The 19,169-nt window shown below is 34.8% G+C and overlaps 1 protein-coding gene across 2 annotated transcripts in view; it reads right to left on the bottom strand.

Moving 5' to 3' along the window:
* mst1rb (macrophage stimulating 1 receptor b) overlaps positions 1-19,169 on the bottom strand; it is a 55,009-nt gene that overhangs the window by 20,958 nt on the left and 14,882 nt on the right. For both annotated transcript variants that reach the window (XM_073916952.1, XM_073916953.1), the window contains 10 exons: positions 16,082-16,252; positions 13,797-13,957; positions 10,615-10,753; positions 10,380-10,516; positions 8,811-8,990; positions 6,107-6,206; positions 5,585-5,803; positions 1,233-1,379; positions 978-1,131; positions 718-810 (listed from right to left, as the gene is read on the bottom strand). In XM_073916952.1, coding sequence (XP_073773053.1) covers positions 718-810; positions 978-1,131; positions 1,233-1,379; positions 5,585-5,803; positions 6,107-6,206; positions 8,811-8,990; positions 10,380-10,516; positions 10,615-10,753; positions 13,797-13,957; positions 16,082-16,252 — 1,501 coding nt within the window. The remainder of the gene's footprint in view (positions 1-717; positions 811-977; positions 1,132-1,232; positions 1,380-5,584; positions 5,804-6,106; positions 6,207-8,810; positions 8,991-10,379; positions 10,517-10,614; positions 10,754-13,796; positions 13,958-16,081; positions 16,253-19,169) is intronic.

Below are 19,169 nucleotides of genomic sequence, written 5' to 3'. Positions count from 1 at the left end.
ATGTACTAAAAACCCTAATAAGTTGACTGAACTAAATTATTGAGTAAACTCGTTGCCTCAATTTAATTGAGTAATGGAGTCTCCCAAAACTTGCATATTTAAGTTTATTTAACTTGCCGGTTTTGTAGACTATACTTAAATTGTTCAGTTCACCAAACTTAGTACTAAGTTAAATAAACTTAAATATGGAAGTTTTGGTAGACTCCCATTACTCAACTAGTTTACTCAATTAATTTAGTTCAGTCAACTTATTTGGATTTTCAGAGTATAAAATAAATGTTCAAAGTAGTTTATAGTTTAATTGAATAATTTATTGCAAGAATTTTGAAGATTAATTTTCAGCTTCATTACTGCAGTCTTCAAAGTTACTTGATCCTTCAAAAAACACTCTAATATTATTTATTATTATTATTATTATTATTATTATTATTATTATTATTATATTTATTTATTATTAATTAGTAATAAAAGCAATAATGACTGGAGTAATCATTTCATTTTCAACTACACATAATAAGAAAGCTGTTATTTAAAATTTTTATAAATATTGAACAATGTAACCTTTTTTTACATTTACAATAAATCCCGCCTTGATGAACAGCATAATTTTATAATAAAAAAAAACATGAAAAAATGTAAAAAAAAATTGACCGCAAACTTTTGACTGGTAGTGTGTATATCAGGAAAAAATGAAGCATCTGATGAAGTATTTCTTACCACGTCTGTAGTCTACTAAGGAACTCAAATCCACGCTATTACTTCGTGAGCGACTGTGGGAAAAATAAGAGAGACGATTTTCTGTCTGCGAAGCTGTGGATTAAAAAAAAACAGATGATTCATAATCAATCATAACACTGTGCTTGTTAAAATGTGTGACTGAGGATTGACTGAAAAAGCATTACAGCAGTGAGACGTGACATTACTTATTTAAGGAGATTCTTCACATTTGCCTGACTTGAATTGTAAAAAGTGCTCACCTTTTTTCTGTTTCCTCAGGTTTTTCAGCACAATGAAGGCCAGAACTGCACCCGTCACTAGAGCTGCTAGTATGCCAAGCACAATGCCCACCATATAGTGGTTACTGACCAAGATAACAGTGCCGACATTATGCGTGTACCCATTCACTGTTACCTGCCATGAGAAAATACAGAGGTTTTAATGTGCCAATAGCTGCTTTGAATTAAAATAATGTTGTACAATTACTGGTCTAAATGTACTTTACAAACTCTCACCTTTACAGGTAAACCCTCACTGGGAATGGTGAGATTATTAGGGATCCTGCATGTGATCTCATTATCCAAAACTTTACCGCCACAGTCAACGTCTCCCACCGTCATCGTGATTGACATGCAGGAACTTACAAGGTTCAACTTCTGGTGCTGCATAATAAGGTTACAAGTTATTACTGGTAAAAACGATTTTGCTTAATTGTTGAGCATAACAAAACATTCAAGAACATAAAAAAGTCTGAATTGCTCAATAATGTTTGATGGATATAGTGACAATCTGAATGAATTTTAGATTTAGAAAAGAATCAATTTAATCTTACTGAATACAGCAGGGAAAATAAGTATTAAACACGTCACCATTTTTCTCAGAAAGCATATTTCTAAAGGTGTCGTTGACCTGAAATTTTCCCTCGATGTGGGTAACAACCAAAGAAATCCATATATGCAAAAAAAAATGAAGAGACAAATGAAGTTGTGCATAATAAAATCAAATGACGCAGGGAAAAGAATTGAACACATGAAGAAAGGGAGGTGTAGAAGGGCAGTGAAAGCCCAGACAGCAGCTGAAATCTCTCAGTAGTTCTTCAGCAATTCTCTGCCCTTCGTCAGTGTATATCAGTGGTCACCAAACTTGTTTCTGGAGGGCCGGTGTCCAGCAGATTTTAGCTCCAACTCACCTGAACAAACTAATCAAGTACTAGGTCTACTTGAAACATCCAGGCAGGTAAGTTGAGGCAAGTTGGAGATAAACCCTGCAGGGACACCGGCCCTCCAGGACCGAGATTGGTGATCTCTGTACAGTTGCCTCGAACCGGGCCAAAGCACGCTTGTCCCCCCTCCCGTCTCCCCCGACGGCCCGCACTCACACCACAAACGGGCTTCGACACGCTTACGTCATCGCTGCTGCAAATATTTCACCAAACGGGGGATGCAGGGACACGCAGTCAGATATTTCGCCGAACAGATCCGCCACTTTTGGCGCTCATAAACAATCATAAAGCCATCGTGCTGCAGGAATGAGGAGGTCTGCTGAAGGCGCGCGGCTGTTGTGCAGTGAGGGGTTTGTGTCTTTAATGAACTACGGCAGTTTGCGATCACTGAACAGTAAGAATTATTAATAAATCAATATGAAACAGTCCCTTAAAAGTCACGTCTCGCTTTCAGTTTCGGGCTTTGGCGCGTTTTGCACTCACACACAAGCATACCGCGCCAAAGCCCAAGTGAACCGCGCTCAGGCACACCTCTTCCAACCGGGCCAGGGCCGGCCAAGTGAACCGTGCTTGAGCCCGATTCAGCGCACTCACACTTCTCAAACAATCCGGGAAACGGGCCTGGGCATGGTACGGATGGCATAGTGTGAGTAGGCCCTTAGCTGCTTAAGTTTAACATCTACATTAGCAGGATGATGAAGGGGAACCCCAGGTGGACATTTTAGCAAAAACAATGATCCAAAACACAGACAAATGCTTTTAGAGAAAGAAAATCAAGCTGTAGAATGGCCCAGCCAGTCACCTGACCTGAATCCAATAGAAAATACAAAGTAAAGATCAGATTTGATAGACGAGACCCACAGAACCATCAAGATTTTGACACTCTGTTGAAGTCTGTGAAAAACTCACACCTGTAATGCATGTGACTTCATTCTCCATATGAGAGACATCTTTAAGCTGCAATCACCAAAAAAGCCTTTTAAATAAAGCGTTAAATTCATTTCAGTAGTTCAGCGCTTTTTTCCTTATATCATTTCATTGTTATAACAGATTTATTTTTTGTTTTGTTTTATTTTTATGTTTGTATTGTTTGAGTTTTTACCTAAATCTGGTTCAACTCCATGTCAACAGCTCCATTAGAAGTATTATTCCCGGGAAAAAAAACCCTGCTGTTTGCAATAGTTTTTTTCCCGCTCCCTAATTCTGAGTTACTATATCCTGTTTATTTTCAATTATAGATGTCAAATGTGGTTTTACACTATTTAATAGTTTCATTCATGTGATTATATAAGCAGAAAAGAAATTACAGACTTATTTCAAAAACATTTCAAAAACAACTATCCAAACTTGACTAACTGAGCATTTATTTGGTTAATATAAATTTTAATAGATTTTTGAATTCTAAAATCCTTTAATTTGAGGTTTAATTCTAATTTTAAATCCCCAATTTTCTATTTCACTTATTTATTGAGACATTCAAAATAAAATACATACAGTTAAAGGCAAGATTACCCCCCCCACCCCCAATTAATATAGATTTAATTTTTTTTAAAATTTCCCAAATGATGTTTAACAGAGCAAGGAAATTTTCACAGTATTTCCTATAATATTTTTTCTTCAGAAAAACTTTTATTTTATTTATTTTAATTAGAAGAAAAGCAGTTTTTAATAATAAAAATATATATATATTAAGGTTAATTACCATAATTAACCTAGTTAAGCCTTTCAATGTTACTTTAGGCTGAAAAATAATTAGTAAAATATTATTTACTGTCATTATGGTAAAGATAAAATAACTAAGTTACTAGAAATGAGTTGTTAAAACTATTATGTTTAGAATTGTGTTGAAAAAATTTTTTTCCTTTAAACAGAAATATACAGGGTGCAAAAAAATTCAGGAGGGTTAATAATTCTGACTTCAACTGCGTATTATGCTTAAAGGTGTCATATTATGCAGTTTTTTTAAGATGTGTAAAGTTTTCACACAAAATACCTCACAAACCATTTGTTAAACTATGCTGTTAAAGATTTTAGTCTTAAATTGGAAGGTATAAATATAAAATGAAAAAAAAAATGTAATAATTATCTTAGAATTATTTGGGGGATTGTCAGTGTTCCTTCAGCCATTGGTTTTTAGAGATCAAAATTTCAAGATGTCAACTGGAATGAGACTTTTAGGATTTCCAGACATTTTTGTATAACAAATAAAATTAGAGAGGTATCATTTATTTGTGCATTGTATTTATCCTGTAAAACCGGTAATTGCAAAAATTTTGTACAGATGTTGATTTAAAATGTGCTTTCTGTAGTAATAAAGAAGAGAGTATTCTTCATTTATTTTACGATTGTATTTATACACTATATTATGTGTGTGTGTGTGTGTGTGTGTGTGTGTGTGTATATGTATATATGTATGTACAATTATACATACATACATATATATATATATATATATATATATATATATATATATATATACATATATATATATTTATATATATATATATATATATATATATATATATATATATATATATATATATATATATATATATATATATATATATATATATATATATATGTATGTATGTATGTATAATTATACTAAAATTATACTATACATATATATATATATATATATATATATATATATATATATATATATATATATATATATATATATATATATATATATATATATATATAAATGTATAGTATAATTTTTTTGGTGTGATTTTTTTCTTTTTTTGTTAAGCAGAGTACAAATATTGCATTGGAATTCAAAGAAAAATATGTTTATTTTTACGAGAATACAGTCAACTTCAAAATTTGGCATATTGTTAATTTGCTCACTATATATGAAAAACTTTTTATTCATAAATGTAAATGGGCAGTGGAATAAACCTAACTTTTCTCACTTTAAAATAGAAATATGTCATTACTTTTGCACGATAAAAAGAAACAAAAAATACCAAAGCAAAAAGAACTGTTGAGTATTTTAAAGCCTTAAATTTGCTTTTGAAAAATTGTATTCTGATGTCAATATAATGTTGTTATTGCCCTTTTATGTTCTGGGTTCAAAAATTGCAATAAATAAATAAATTTGAAAAATGCTGTTAATCTTCTCTTTTAGGTGGAAGCAAAGACAGACAGTTATGCACATTTGCTTTTAAATGCAAATACACTTTTGCTCCCCACCCCCATTTTAAAACAGGGTGGCACCCTTAAAGCATGTGCCTTAGTTACTCCGATAACAACAAACCAAACAACTTTAAACCTTATAAAAACCTAGTAAAGCATAATCAATATTTTACGCAGAGGATGCCCTTCCAGCTGCAACCCAGTACTGGGAAACACCCATACGCCCATATACTGCGGCCAGCTTTGTTTTACCCAATTCATCTATAGCACATGTCTTTGGACTGAGGGGAAAACTGGACCCCCAGAAGGAAACCCATGTAAACACAGGGAGAACTTGCAAACTCCACAGACTGGCCATCTGGCCCAGTCAGGACTAGAACCAGCGACAGTCATGCTGTGAGGCAACAGTGCTAACCACTGAGCCTCTGTGCCGCCCAATAAAGCATAATGTGACATCCAAATATGTTAATGTTATGATGACTGTAATTTGAAGTGTGCACATACATGTAAGGACACTTCATCAAAGCCAGGGTAGAGTCTCAGTATGTGCCCTTCAGTCTCGAATGGGATGGGTCTGCCATAAGGGTGATAGGAGAAGTCATGTTTCCAGAGACCAAGCACTCCGTCCATGTCAAACGAAAGCTCGCCCTCTTCTGTCTCATCTCGAGGGAAGACGGGGGTGATGCACTCCATACGGGTGGGCTTGGCTTTACCTCTGCACTCCTTCAGAAAACCACAGTATAAAATGAATGCGAAAGAAAATGTCATCAATCTAGATTTGAATCAATTCTGGCAGTTGAAGTCAGATTTATTAGCCCTCCAGAATTATTACCCTAATATTGACCTTAAACTGCTTTTATTCTATCCAAAATAAATCAAATAAGAATAAAATATTATAGGAAATACTGTGAAAATGTCCTTGCTCTTTTAAACATCGTTTAGGAAATATTTGAAAAAGAAATTCACAGGAGGTCTAATAATTCTGACTTCAACTGTATCTCAAAAGTGAAAGTTTACAGCTCTTACAGTGGAAACCGGTTTGAGGTGGCTTTCTTTTGGCTGAAAGTAGACCACAGTTCTGTAGACGGAGTCCAGATTCCGGCCTTCAATTATGATTCGTGACCCACTGCAATTTGACACAATTAAACATTAGATATTGCATGACATTTCAGAGTTATTTCAACCAAAGCTTTTTTTTAATTTACTAATTAATTAATTTACTCAACCTACACTTGTTTCAAAATTACTTTTTTCTAGATATTTTGAAGAATGCTTAAAACTGGTAACCGCAGCTCCATCCACCTATTTTTATGAGCGTTTTGGAATATTGCATTAAAAATGCTTAATAGACCCTTTTCACATTTCCAGGTTTCTCAGTAGCAGAGGTCATCATAGTTGGGTAAACTTAAGAGCGCAGTGACTGGGAGAGTACAACAAATCTTGTTTACAATACTATTTGCTCAAATAATTAAAAAAAAAACTCCACGCTGAGGCTATCTTTTAGAAAAAAAAATAGTGTAATACTGACAACGGCAGCCAGAAGAGAGAATAACATCAAATTTAATGTCCTGTCCATCTAATACTGGGCTCTATTTTGACAATTCAGGCTCAAAGTCCAAAACGCAGGGCGCAAAAGCATTAAGGGTGTGTCTGAATCCAGTTTTGTAATTTTAAGGATGGAAAAAACTGCTTTGCGCAGCGGTGCATGGTCTAACAGGGTTGAGCTTATTCTCTTAATAAGTTATAGGTGTGTTTTGAGAATAAACCAGAGTCTCATCTCCCATTTTCTTTAAAAGTCAGTTGCATCACGCCATAGCGCACATTTTTAACACACACAAAACTATTTCTAAATTCAGTTTTAATTTCCAACAAACGAATAAATGAACAATATTAACGAAGTGTGGTCAAAAAACTGAGTTATATCCAATTACACATGCTATGCCCCATATGGTCCAAAACGTGACAAGTGGGCAAATCTAAGCTTGTTTTTAATAAAACAAATATAAATATGCATAGAATAAATACTACTACTACTAACGATATCATTATACAAAAGCAAATTGTCATGAATAAACTGAAAAAGCCCCCCAAGATGAAGAAGGCATGAAGGCAGTGGTGTTAAAGTGGTGTTAGGCAAAAAAAGTATTATTTTAATCCTTTAATCCTTTTTTCATTTGTAAAGATGTTTGCGTATTGCTGTACATCCGTTGTGTATTAAGCAATGTTTAAGTGAGATGCACAACTTAGACCTCCTCTCTGCTGGTCTATTGAAAAGTGTATGCAACATGCCTGCTTTTTTGGACCAGAACACCTATATTAGCATATGAGTGCAAATGCATTTTCTATTTGAACAGCATGGTGCAAAAAGTCAAAACAACTCTTGCGTCGAGCTGAAACAAGCAAACAACAATTGCGTTGCGCCTTGCACCACATTGCGCCGGGTGATAGGGCCCACTGTGTTAGAAACACCTCACACAAGCAGAAATTTAAATTTTATTTTTTATCTGATCGAAGATGATTTAATAAATTTATAAATACAAATTAATAATCCAACTTAAAAAAGTCTAAATACGAATAACTTAAAGAATTTATGATGACTGTAAACGTGTCATAACGGTCTTGTGAAAAAGGTCCATAGAAAATGCCAAGATGTACAGAGATTTTAAAAATAAAAAACTTCTGCACACAACTAAGTAAGAAAAGACTTTTTATCCATTAAGAAAAAAATGTGACTATGATGGAAACACATGTACTGAATATTTTCCAGTATGCGCATGAAAAAAGTCATGTGATTTCTGTCAATAGACCAGCTGATAACAAAAATGGGCACAATGGGACAGCATTAATGGACAAACCAGCAGAGCAATCACATTTAAAATGACGTGCCACTGTGAAGTTTCAGCCACGATTTTGTCATCTGTGACAAACTTAGGCAATCCTAGGCTAAAATCTGTGATCTTTGATCATTGAACTAACATGTTCTCAGACAGCTGCTTAATGTTGGTTGTGATCAAGATTTTCCCTCCGATAAAGTTCTGGCAGTGTCAGAAGATTTCAGACACTTTCCTGCAGTGTGACAACGTCAGTCCAAGAACCAATATGAGCACAGAATCTGATTAGACAATTTAAATGATTTTTTCACTTTACTCGAGTGCCTTGGACTGATTCTTGTTGCAGAGTTTATGAATCCCTTACCCAAAGAGCACCGACCATACATTTGAACTTACCCCAGAGCGCTTTTTGTTTTGTTTTTTCTTAATTTAAATGACCATGTTTGAACAGTCTGACATTAAAAAATAAAATAAAATCGCACAGTGTGAGCCAGCCTCAAGCCAAAGTCCGTCATCAAAGTGGTTCAGTATTGTTACCCACAGTGGCTTCTCCTACTGCAGCAAATGACATTTTTCTTTTAGACTTTTAAAAACAATTTCTCAGTAAGTGACAATTTTGTTTTCTTTGAATCATTGGATGGAATCGGTGCCTTTCTCACAAACGTTTTATGCAATATTCCAGTTTTGCGCATGAGTCTAAATCACATCTTTGAATGCAAACATAGCTCTGGACTTCCATAGTATTTGTTTTTCCTATTATGGATGTCAACAGTCATCGGTTTTCAGCTTTTTTTTTTTCAAAATATCTTTGTGTGTGTCCAACAAGAGAAAGAAACTCATAGGTTTGGAAACACTTAAAGGTGAGTAAATAGCGTTTACTTTTTCATTTTTACCTGTACCTGTCAAAGCTGCAGTCGGGCAGAACAGCTAGAATTTCTGGAGTCTTTTTATAACGGAATACTTTAGTGGTCACAACGCGGGATTTATCGATGTAGACACGCAGCACCACGTCTTTCACCTCTGTCACAGGCTGAGAGAGACACACGATGGAGGACAGGTTTCCTCTCGCCACAGATACACTGCAGGATAAACAACATTTATTTCAGCAATTGACATTACTGCAATTATGTATATAAGGAACACATAAAAAATGAATAAGGAAGAGTGTTGCAATAATACTTTTTATACATTTTTGATAAATCGTTAAAATACCCTTCACTCATGTAATGGATCAGCTGATTGTCTGTTGAACAGCGCTAGAGCAGCGCTGACCGTTACAGCCTTTTCTGTTGAGCGTGTGATCAATCATAGGCGTATAAGAACTTACTCAACAATACTCAAAAAGCAAGTGGGATAATATTGACATTAGTTTATTTACTATAAATGCTCATGTTGTTCTTTGCATGTACTTGAGTTTTGTTTAATACGTTCAAAAAGTGTATTTTCTTTGAGCTGGTAAACTTGAAGGTACAGTACACATATCTGATTGCTCAAATTAAAGGACAAACCGTTTTACTAATAATTAATATATTCATAAATCATACATTTACCTTAAGAATTATTGTATTGCTAAGTAAAATATCAAATTGTTTATGGAAAGCATCGTCAATGAAACGAAATATTGAATTGAACCGAATCGATGGCATGATAATCATAATCGAACCAAAGTGTGAGACCAGTGTAGGTTCACACCCCTAATATACAATTTGCTTTTTAATTATTTGTAATATATTAAAATAAACCAGCGACACAGTGGCGCAGTAGGCAGTGCTATCACCTGACAGCAAGAAGGTCGCTGGGTCCTTGCGTCAAGCCTCGGCTCAGTTGGCATTTCTGTGTGGAGTTTGCATGTTCTCCCTGCGTTCGCATGGGTTTCCTCAGGGTGCTCCGCTTTCCCCCACAGTCAAAAGACATGCTGTACAGGTGAATTGGGTAGGCTAAATTGTCCATAGTGTATGAGTGTGAATGAGTGTGTGTGGATGTTTCCCAGAGATGGGTTGGAGCTGGAAGGGGATCCGCTGCGTAAAACATATGCTGAACAACTTGGTGGTTCATTCTGCTGTGGCGACCCCAGATTAATCAAGGGACTAAGCCGAAAAGAAAATGAATGAATGATATTTCTAGTCATATTTTCTAATTATATGTTTGATACTGACAGACCCTCTCTGCATTTCCTTCACAATCCACTAATTAAAACGTATGTAGTTCATTAGACTGAAAGGGAGTGTTCTCCAGTGATCTGTAATGGCTACGTCGCTAGTGATAATAATGCTTAACTTACTTCTACCCCTAATCCCAATCCCCACACATTTTGAACTTCACAACACCCCTTTAAGTATGATTTTAAGCATTTTGAATTATGAGAACCCATCATATGTCTTAATAAACCATCTTAACATTGAAACACCTAGGTTCATGTCATTATACAATTATGTGTCCTTGTAATCCAAACAAACCAGTACACACACCTTTGAACTGGACATGATTCTCCATCAAGAGTGACTTTCCTGTTTTTCCCAGAGTCCAGATAAGGCCCTGTGATGGTGATGAGGGTCCCTCCGTCCACTGGCCCATAGTCTGGCTGAACCTCAGTGATGTTTGGAACCTAAAACAAAGAAGCAAACGTCATTTACCATCAGCACAATTGCTCATGACTAGATCAGGAAATACCGTACATGCTATGCTTGTGTAACAAATAATTACCACAAAGGTGAATCCAGGCATCTCAGCACTTCCGTCAATAGAGTAGTGGCCTTCCACTTGACCCTCATGCACTTTAGCTGTGACGTTCAGTGGCTTAAAAAGTGTCTCTATAGTCCCAGAGCGGATCTTGCACAACAAGCTGGACAGAAAAATTAGTAATTACATGAACATTTCCTTTGTACAACTAACTGTACAAATAGATGATTTAACCCAAAACCTTGATAGAAGCATGCCACGCATCCACTTTCCAGATGAATACAAAAAAGGTTTACACATATATACACATATTTGCTGGCAGCTAGCTCTCTGCAACTCTCACATGGTCGCCCACTGAAGCTAAGCAGGGCTGCGCCCTGTCAGTACCTGAATGGGAGACCACATGGGAAAGCTAGGTTGCTGCCGGAAGTGGTGTTAGTAAGGCCAGCAGGGGTCGCTCAACCTGTAGTCTGTGTGGGTCCTAATGCCCCAGTATAGTGATGGGGTTGCTATACTGCTCAGTGAGCGCTGTCTTTCGGATGAGACGTTATCTCTGTGGTCATTAAAAATCCCAGGTTGTTCTTTGAAAAAGAGTAGGGGTTTAACCCCGGCATCCTGGCCAAATCTGCCCACTGGCCTCTGTCCATCATAGCCTCCTAACCATTCCCATACCCTTATTGACTTCATCACTCTGTCTCCTCCCCACCAATCAGCTGGTGTGTGGTGTGCGGTCTGGTGCAAAATGGCTCTCGTCGTGTCATCTAGGTGGATGCTGCACACTGGTGGTGGATGAGGAAATGATTGAAAGTCTCAATACAGTCCAATTGTATTGATGAAAGTAAATGATGTAAATATATTTATATGTGTTTTTATATTCTGGGTAAGGCATAAAACTAAAAAATGTTCATCCGATTAAATATTGATGGGCCGATAATTTCTATAATTCTGATAAGTAGCTTAAACTGTCTGTCAGCAAATGGAGATGTGTACCTACTGCGCCACTGCGTCACCCCCCTTTAAAGAATTATCCTAATCATTTTAGTTTACCAATATTTACTAATAAAATTTTTGCAACAACTTGCTTTGGTGAATAGAAAGACTTTAATTACAGAATGTATTGATCAGTTTAATGCGTCTGTGCTGAATAAAATGTATAAATAAGCTGAATAATAATTTCTGTCTGTTAAAACTAGCTCCAGACTTTTGAAACAGAATGTAAGTTACAAATCTACCTCTACACCAAAAAATATCTGTTAATAAATAGCTTCCGTATTTTTTGATTTACAATTGCATTATGGGATGTTGATCTCTGTGGACTTTTGATGTTGAAAGTACAACTCTACAGTTTAACAAAGTGACATGTTTTGACATTTCATCTGTTTGAAAAATTATAATGTATAAGAAATAATATAGGGGTGAAGCGGTGGGTAGCACAATCGCCTAACAGCAAGAAGGTCCCTGGTTCGAGCCTCGGCTGGGTCAGCTGGCATTTCTGTGTGGAGTTTGCATGTTCTCCCCGTGTTCACGAGGGTTTCGTTCAGTTGCTCAGGTTTCACCTACAGTCCAAAGACATGTGCTATAGGTGAATTGGGTAAGCTAAATTGTCTGTAGTGTATGTGTGTGATTGTGTATATGGGTGTTTCCCAGTGATGGGTTGCAGCAAGAAGGGCTTCCACTGCGAAAAAAACATGCTGGATAAGTTGGCAGTTCATTCTGCTGTGGCGACCCCAGATTAATAAAGGTACTAAGCCCGAAAAGAAAATGAATGAATGAAAGAAAGAAATAATATAGAGAAATGTTGGCCTGTTTCCACTGAGTGGTATGGTACGTTTCCATTGTCAAAAAGCAAAGCGTACCACTTTTTCAACACCCGTTCGAAAAGAGTACCAAATGCGAGAAAGGGTACCAAAAGATGGAGCTACACATGCAGCTTAACGCTGATTGGTTACAGAGATACGTCACAATCTTTTGGAGCTAGACAGAAAGAAAACAAAGGAACCGCCATGTTCTAATACACAGCCGAGACATTACATGGAAATTCTATATGCATAAAAAACAAACCATGGATGACCCGATCTTAAACAAACCTTGTTGTCCTCTTTATGAACAGCCACAAAGCCAAAAAGAACATAATCTGCCGTGTCCTGTTGTTGTTTTACAAGGCCATCTAACAGTGCGGGTTTCGCTTTCTTCAGGGAGCTCGTGGCCGTGTCTATATTTGATATAACCAACTTCTTGAGCTGATGATAATAACGTGTGCGTGATTATTGCAATGTCTCCATTAGCTGTGCCATTCAGAAAGAAAAGGACAAACGCGAGAGTGAAGCGAGAAAAAAAGGAGAAGTCAGACAAAACACAGGAGCAAATTGTTTAAGCAACCTGAAATCAAGAACAAACTGCCGACTTTTGGACTATTATGAACTCGAAATGACGAAATTACTCTGTAACAGAGAAGATTACAGACACAAATGAGAGGTTAGCATTGACTGGGCTATATATTGCGTGTTGTTTTTGAACCTAAATAAGGACTAAATGTATGCTTGGTGTAGTTGGTAACATATCGACGGAGACTGTAAGGAGCTGTATGTGTTCATACATGTTGCATTTATTTATTTATTTCATATATTTGCAGACGTTACAGTAAGCTATTTCACACTGTCATTGACCTGCAGTTATAATCAAATCATGTTCATGGAAAATTAGTAATAAACAAGTATTTATCAATCATCTGTTTTGTGAGAAGTGCTTCTCATACAATTTGTGAATGACCTGTTCAACTTTACTGTAGACATTTATTCGAGCAAGAATGATGTTTTTTTGTCGTACACCACGCCCACCAAAAGGGTACCCCTGGTAGTGGAAACACAAGCCTGATAACAGTGACCCATACCGACCAAACCTTTCCGTACTATACCAGTGAAAACGAGCCATCAGTCTGTAAAAAAAACAGCAAATGGACATACAGCTTTTTTCTTATAGCGTAATAAACACCAACCCAGACAATCAATTTCAACTAAACAACTAATAAAAATGTTCATGAAAGTCTTTTTTTTTTACTTTTCAAGGTTAAAAGATGTTGGAACAAAGATCAAGCTCCTATAAACTGAAAAAAAAAAATACTAAATCAAATCACAATATATGTAAAAATATTTTTACAGAGCAGAATCATTTGGTGTCAATGAGAATATGAAATGATTAACACTTACTGTGTGCAGTTGCTTTTGTGAGGCTGGACAACACAGGCGGTTTCACCCAGCCTCACCTCGTGTGTTCTGGTGGTGATTGCGGGTCGAAGAGGCGACTGGAACTCCCATCCACACAGAGTCATCTCACTCTGACCATCAGGGGGAGCAGTCTTGGGGAAAAACTACACAAAACATTTCAATGCATGCCTCATAGCCTCAGTCAGTGATGGGTGTAATTACATTATTTAAAGTCAGGGATTACTTTTCATTTTAAGGTCATTTAATAACAGTTACTTATGATGTACTTGTTTAACCTTCCTGTCGTCTTCAAATCTGACCAATTTACAACTTAAAACACTCATAAATATTGTGTTTTACATCTGATTGCCTCAAGGCCTTATGACATCCTCCATACTATGCACTTGAACATTAAAAAGTGATGATCACCTTAATCATTGAATTTTGAGTGTTTTAATCAATCTTGATAAGGTGTATCAACATTGATTAAAACACTCAAAATCCAATGATGTTCCCGTCAAAAGTGACCACCGGAGGAAATGAATGGATATAGATTATATTCAACCATCAAACAGAAATCCCTATACACACCACCCCAACTCTATCACTCGCACATTTCAGACTGAACAATGTATTTTGCAGGTACACATTTCCTTTACATGTCTTTTACTCACTTTCTTTCTTTCTTTCTTTCTTTCTTTCTTTCTTTCTTTCTTTCTTTCTTTCTTTCTTTCTTTCTTTCTTTCTCTCTTTTGCTTTCTTTCTTTCTTTCCAATTTCCATTCAGCCAATCTCTGGGTCTGGCAGGTGCAATTTTAGCTTAAAATTACCAAAATATAACTAGTGCTATAGTTCTAGGTCCATCTAAAACTAGGTTACTAGATCACTATCCATAGCCTCAGTCACTATTCCCTACACTAATCTGGCCTAATTGAAAGACAGAATGAAAACTTGAGCACTCAGTAGTCGGGAAAGATTACTGTTTTGTTTGTGCTTTGCTGGTTGATAAATCATTTAGAAAGATTTAAATGTCAATTTCTTTGGTCAGACCCTAAGATCATTATTTTAGCTATTGTGTCTTTCTTTTCTTTTTCATTCCTTTATAACCCGTTTTAACACATTTTAACACATTCTTTTCTGTTTTAAGAATTAAAATATATATATATATTTTTATTTTTGTCTTGTACTTGTCTTTTTATTCTTGTTTATGTAAAGCACTTTGAATTGCCACTGTGTATGCAATGTGCTATATAAATAAACTTGCCTTGCTTTAGCAAGATGTATGAGTAATGAAACAAAGTATTTTGATTTTTGTTATTTATTGTTCATTTGGTAAACATTTTTAGTGCCTATTGGTATTTTCACTGCAGTTATTATATGTCTAATTTTATAAAATCATGTTGAACACTACTTTGAGACATTGTTCACAGCTAAAGAATGTTGAATAAAAATTTGCTGGTAAAAAATGTTTTTCTGTGCTAATTTAAGAGCAGTTAAAATAAACTGGTCAATTTTGACCGGGAACATTTAAGTAAGGGGCAGGATATGAACACAACAGGGTTAAATTCTCTTCATAAATTCAACGGTTTTGCATAAATCAGTTCATGTTTTAGGATAATTATTTTTTCTTGTTCAAATTAAGCATACAATGCTGTATTAAACATTTTAACCAGTGCAGATGTTACTTTTATGTAATGAATATGGTAATGTTTATTGAATTTTATGCTTTATATGAATTATTGAATTGTTTTTACTGGATTAAACGTCCCATGGATTAATTAAGTATTTGCCCTTCAAAACCTAATTAAGAGAAGCAAAGAAATTGATTGAGAGAAGCAGAGTAATTCAGCAATAATCAAACAGATTGAACATGTTTGAGGAATTATGAATTGAGTCAGAAATTTATATCAATATATGGTGTGCATGAAATAGTCATTGCTTTAAAATATCTTGTGTTTTAGTACATTTAATTTTTATTATTCTTAAAGTGTTAAATTTTTAATGAAGCTAAAAGGTCCTGTTAGGCTTAAATTTAAAGTATTAATACGCGCTTAATTTCTATTTTAAAAATGTATAGCAGTGCCTTTATGCATTACTTTTCAGAGTTACTTTCAGACACAGTAATTAAAAGTGTAATTTAAATACAATTTTAATGATGCTATTAGTAACTGTTTTTTGTTTTGAAGTAACACCCAACTCTGGTCTCAGCTTGTACAATTAATCTCAAATGAGCTGCTTCTGGATAAACATTAACAAATTATATAATTACACATAAGCTCAATATCTCACCTCTGTGATGACAGGTGGACACGATTCATTTACCCAGTGTGCCCTGCACTCGGAAGCCCATGTGCACTGACCCGAGCACCAGCCACATCCCATAAACTTGGGTGCAGTCAAGCACATGGCACATGTTAGGAAGTGCCGACAGCCTGGACCCCTCTGAGGAACCCGAATCATCTGCCAGATATAAATAGAAAGCTTTTACAAACCTTTTAGAAATTCTGTCAAAATTAAAATAATAAAGTACACCATACTCAAAAACTCCATCTGGTTCATTCATTAAAAGTGCCCCTATTATTTTTGTTCAGATGTTACCTTTCATGTTGTGTATAATGTTGCTGTTTGTGAATGGGAAGTTTTGAAGATCAAGGAACACAATGAGTTATTGCATTCAGCCTTATGTTTATGCACAAACCTACAAAGTAAATTGTTTTCAATGAAGCCGTTGAACACTGTTTACTTTAACCCTAAACACTCTACTGATAACTGAGGTTGCTGCAAATGCAAATACTAAAGAAGCTTAAACTTATGTATTAAAACCAATGCCATTATTAGCATTGTATTATTGTGTTTACAAGTCATAGAATTAGAACTGAGGTTCAATCTATGTTCTAAATCAATGTTTCTCAACCATGTTCTCAGAGGACCACCAACTTTGCATTTTCTGTTTTCTTAAACAAAAACACCTTATTCAGATCATCAGCACATAAGCAGAGACTGAAAGCCATGTAATGAGTGTGACAGACAAAAGAGACATCCAAACCATGCAGTGTTGGTGGCCCTCCAGGAATGTGGTTGAGAAACACTGCTCTAAATGATTTTGAGATATTGAGCTTCAAAGTTTTTGCATTACATAAAGAAAACAATATGTGTGTAACAGTTCTCTTTCATTTGTTAACATGACAGAGACCCTAAATGTACTCTAAATGTAAATTATCAAAGTACTGTTAAATTTGCAGGCTAGGGTAAAACAAACAGGGCAAATGCAGATAGAATCTTCTCATTCTAAAGTCACTTTCCTTTTGGAATTATAAAGTTCTGTCTGATAAATTAATAATTGAAACATTACTAATCAAGAAATCTCATCACAAAGCAATATAAATTGGTGTTGTAACAATTTGTTGATGCTTGAGAAATTGAAATCTTTGCTTTCTGCAATATTTATTTAATGTTTTAGGATGAATATTTTTCTTGTTCAAATTAAGCATACAATGCTGTATTAAATATTTTAACCAGTACAGATGTTAGTTTTATGTAATTAATATAGTAACATTTATTGTATTTTATGCTTTATAACTATTGAATTATTTTTACTGGATTAAATGTCCCATTGATTAATTAAGTATTTGCCCTTCAAGGCTTAATTTCAAATTTAAAGACTTGAGCAAATGAGTTTAATAATCACTGAAAATATTTCACTGGCTATATATACACAAATACAAATATTTCACATTTAATATATTACTTTTTTATAACGTTTTTTTAACAATGTAAAATTGAACATTTCATCTCAATATCAAAAAATGCTTCTAAATCATCACATTTACACACACATTTTCAGTTTCAGGTTTCTTCTTAATTTTGTGTGGTGCGGCATTATTTAGTCAACTGATTTTGTGTGACTTTGTAATTCTGGGGTCCGTTCTCCATACGTGGATTACTCATATGTAGAGTTGTTGTCATAGCAACAGTTCTAGTAGTTCAAACCTGCTAGGGAGTAGGTTCATTTCATATAATTAGATCAGGTCAGTTCAAGCAAAGATAATACTGAAAACCAAATGCTGATATTTTCTTACAGTAGTCATATACACTTGGGAAAATAGTAAATTTATTTTTAAACTATATATATATATATATTTATATATATATATATATATATATATATATATATATATATATATATATATATATATATATATATATATATATATATATATATACATAGTTGAAGTCAGAATTATTAGTCCCATGAATTATTAGCCCCCTGTTTATTTTTTCCCCAATTTCTGTTTAACGGAGGGAAGTTTTTTTTTACATTTCTAAACATAATAATTTTAATAACTTATCTCTAATAACTGACTTACTTTTTCTTTTTCATGATGAAAGTAAATAATATTTGACTAGATATTTTTCAAGACACTTCTATACAGCTTAAAGTGACATTTAAAGACTTAACTAGATTAATTAGGCAGGCAGGTTAGGGTAATAAGGCAAGTTATTGTATAACAATGGTTTGCTCTGTAGACTATCAAAATATATATAGCTTAAAGGGGCTAATAATTCTGACCTTAAAATGGTGTTAAAAATAAAAATGCTTTTATTCTAGCCAAAATAAAACAAATAAGACACTCTCCAGAAGAAAAAATATTATCAGACATACTGTGAAAATTTCTTTGCTCTGTTAAACATCATTTAGGAAATATTTGAAAAAGAAAAAAAAAATCAAAGGGAGGCTAACAATTCTGACTTCAACTGTTAATATATAAAGTAAAAAATATATATTAATCAAACTTAAGCGATCTGTACTCACTTATGCAAGACTGCTACCTAATGGTTCAAAGAGAAAATTAATTGATATAAACTTTTTTGATAAAAACGCGTACATGCACAATATTCCTGCTAGATGAACCTGTCTCATACAGTTGCCATTGCAAGGCTCAGACACTTTGTAGAGAGGAATTTAACACAACTGCCTCTAGGAGTCGCCAATGGAAATAAAACAGACACGCAAAAAAAATGTGCATACGCCAGCCATAAAGCTGGCGTGGAGCTGCGCACATTCCCACGTTCAGTTCACCGTTAGTAAATCCAAACGTGAGTGATTCTGAGCGTGAAACCTGGCATACGCAAAGTTTTTGTGCGTACGCAGCGTTGATACATGAGGCCCCTGGTCTTTCCCATTGTCAACGGAGCAGTCCGGCAAAATGACAAAGAAAGCTGATCCTGATTGATCCTTGTGCCTGCATTCGAAATGCTGATCAGTTCAGAGAAAGAACCTTATAGAGCTGAGCTAGAGTTCGACTTTTTAGATAAATTTTTTTTATAAGAAATAAGAATGCAAACAATTAGTAAAAACACATCACATAATGTAAAT

Source organism: Danio rerio, chromosome 11 (assembly GCF_049306965.1).
Source record: "Danio rerio strain Tuebingen ecotype United States chromosome 11, GRCz12tu, whole genome shotgun sequence".
NCBI lineage: Eukaryota > Metazoa > Chordata > Actinopteri > Cypriniformes > Danionidae > Danio > Danio rerio.
This window is presented reverse-complemented; position numbering and strand designations above follow the sequence as displayed.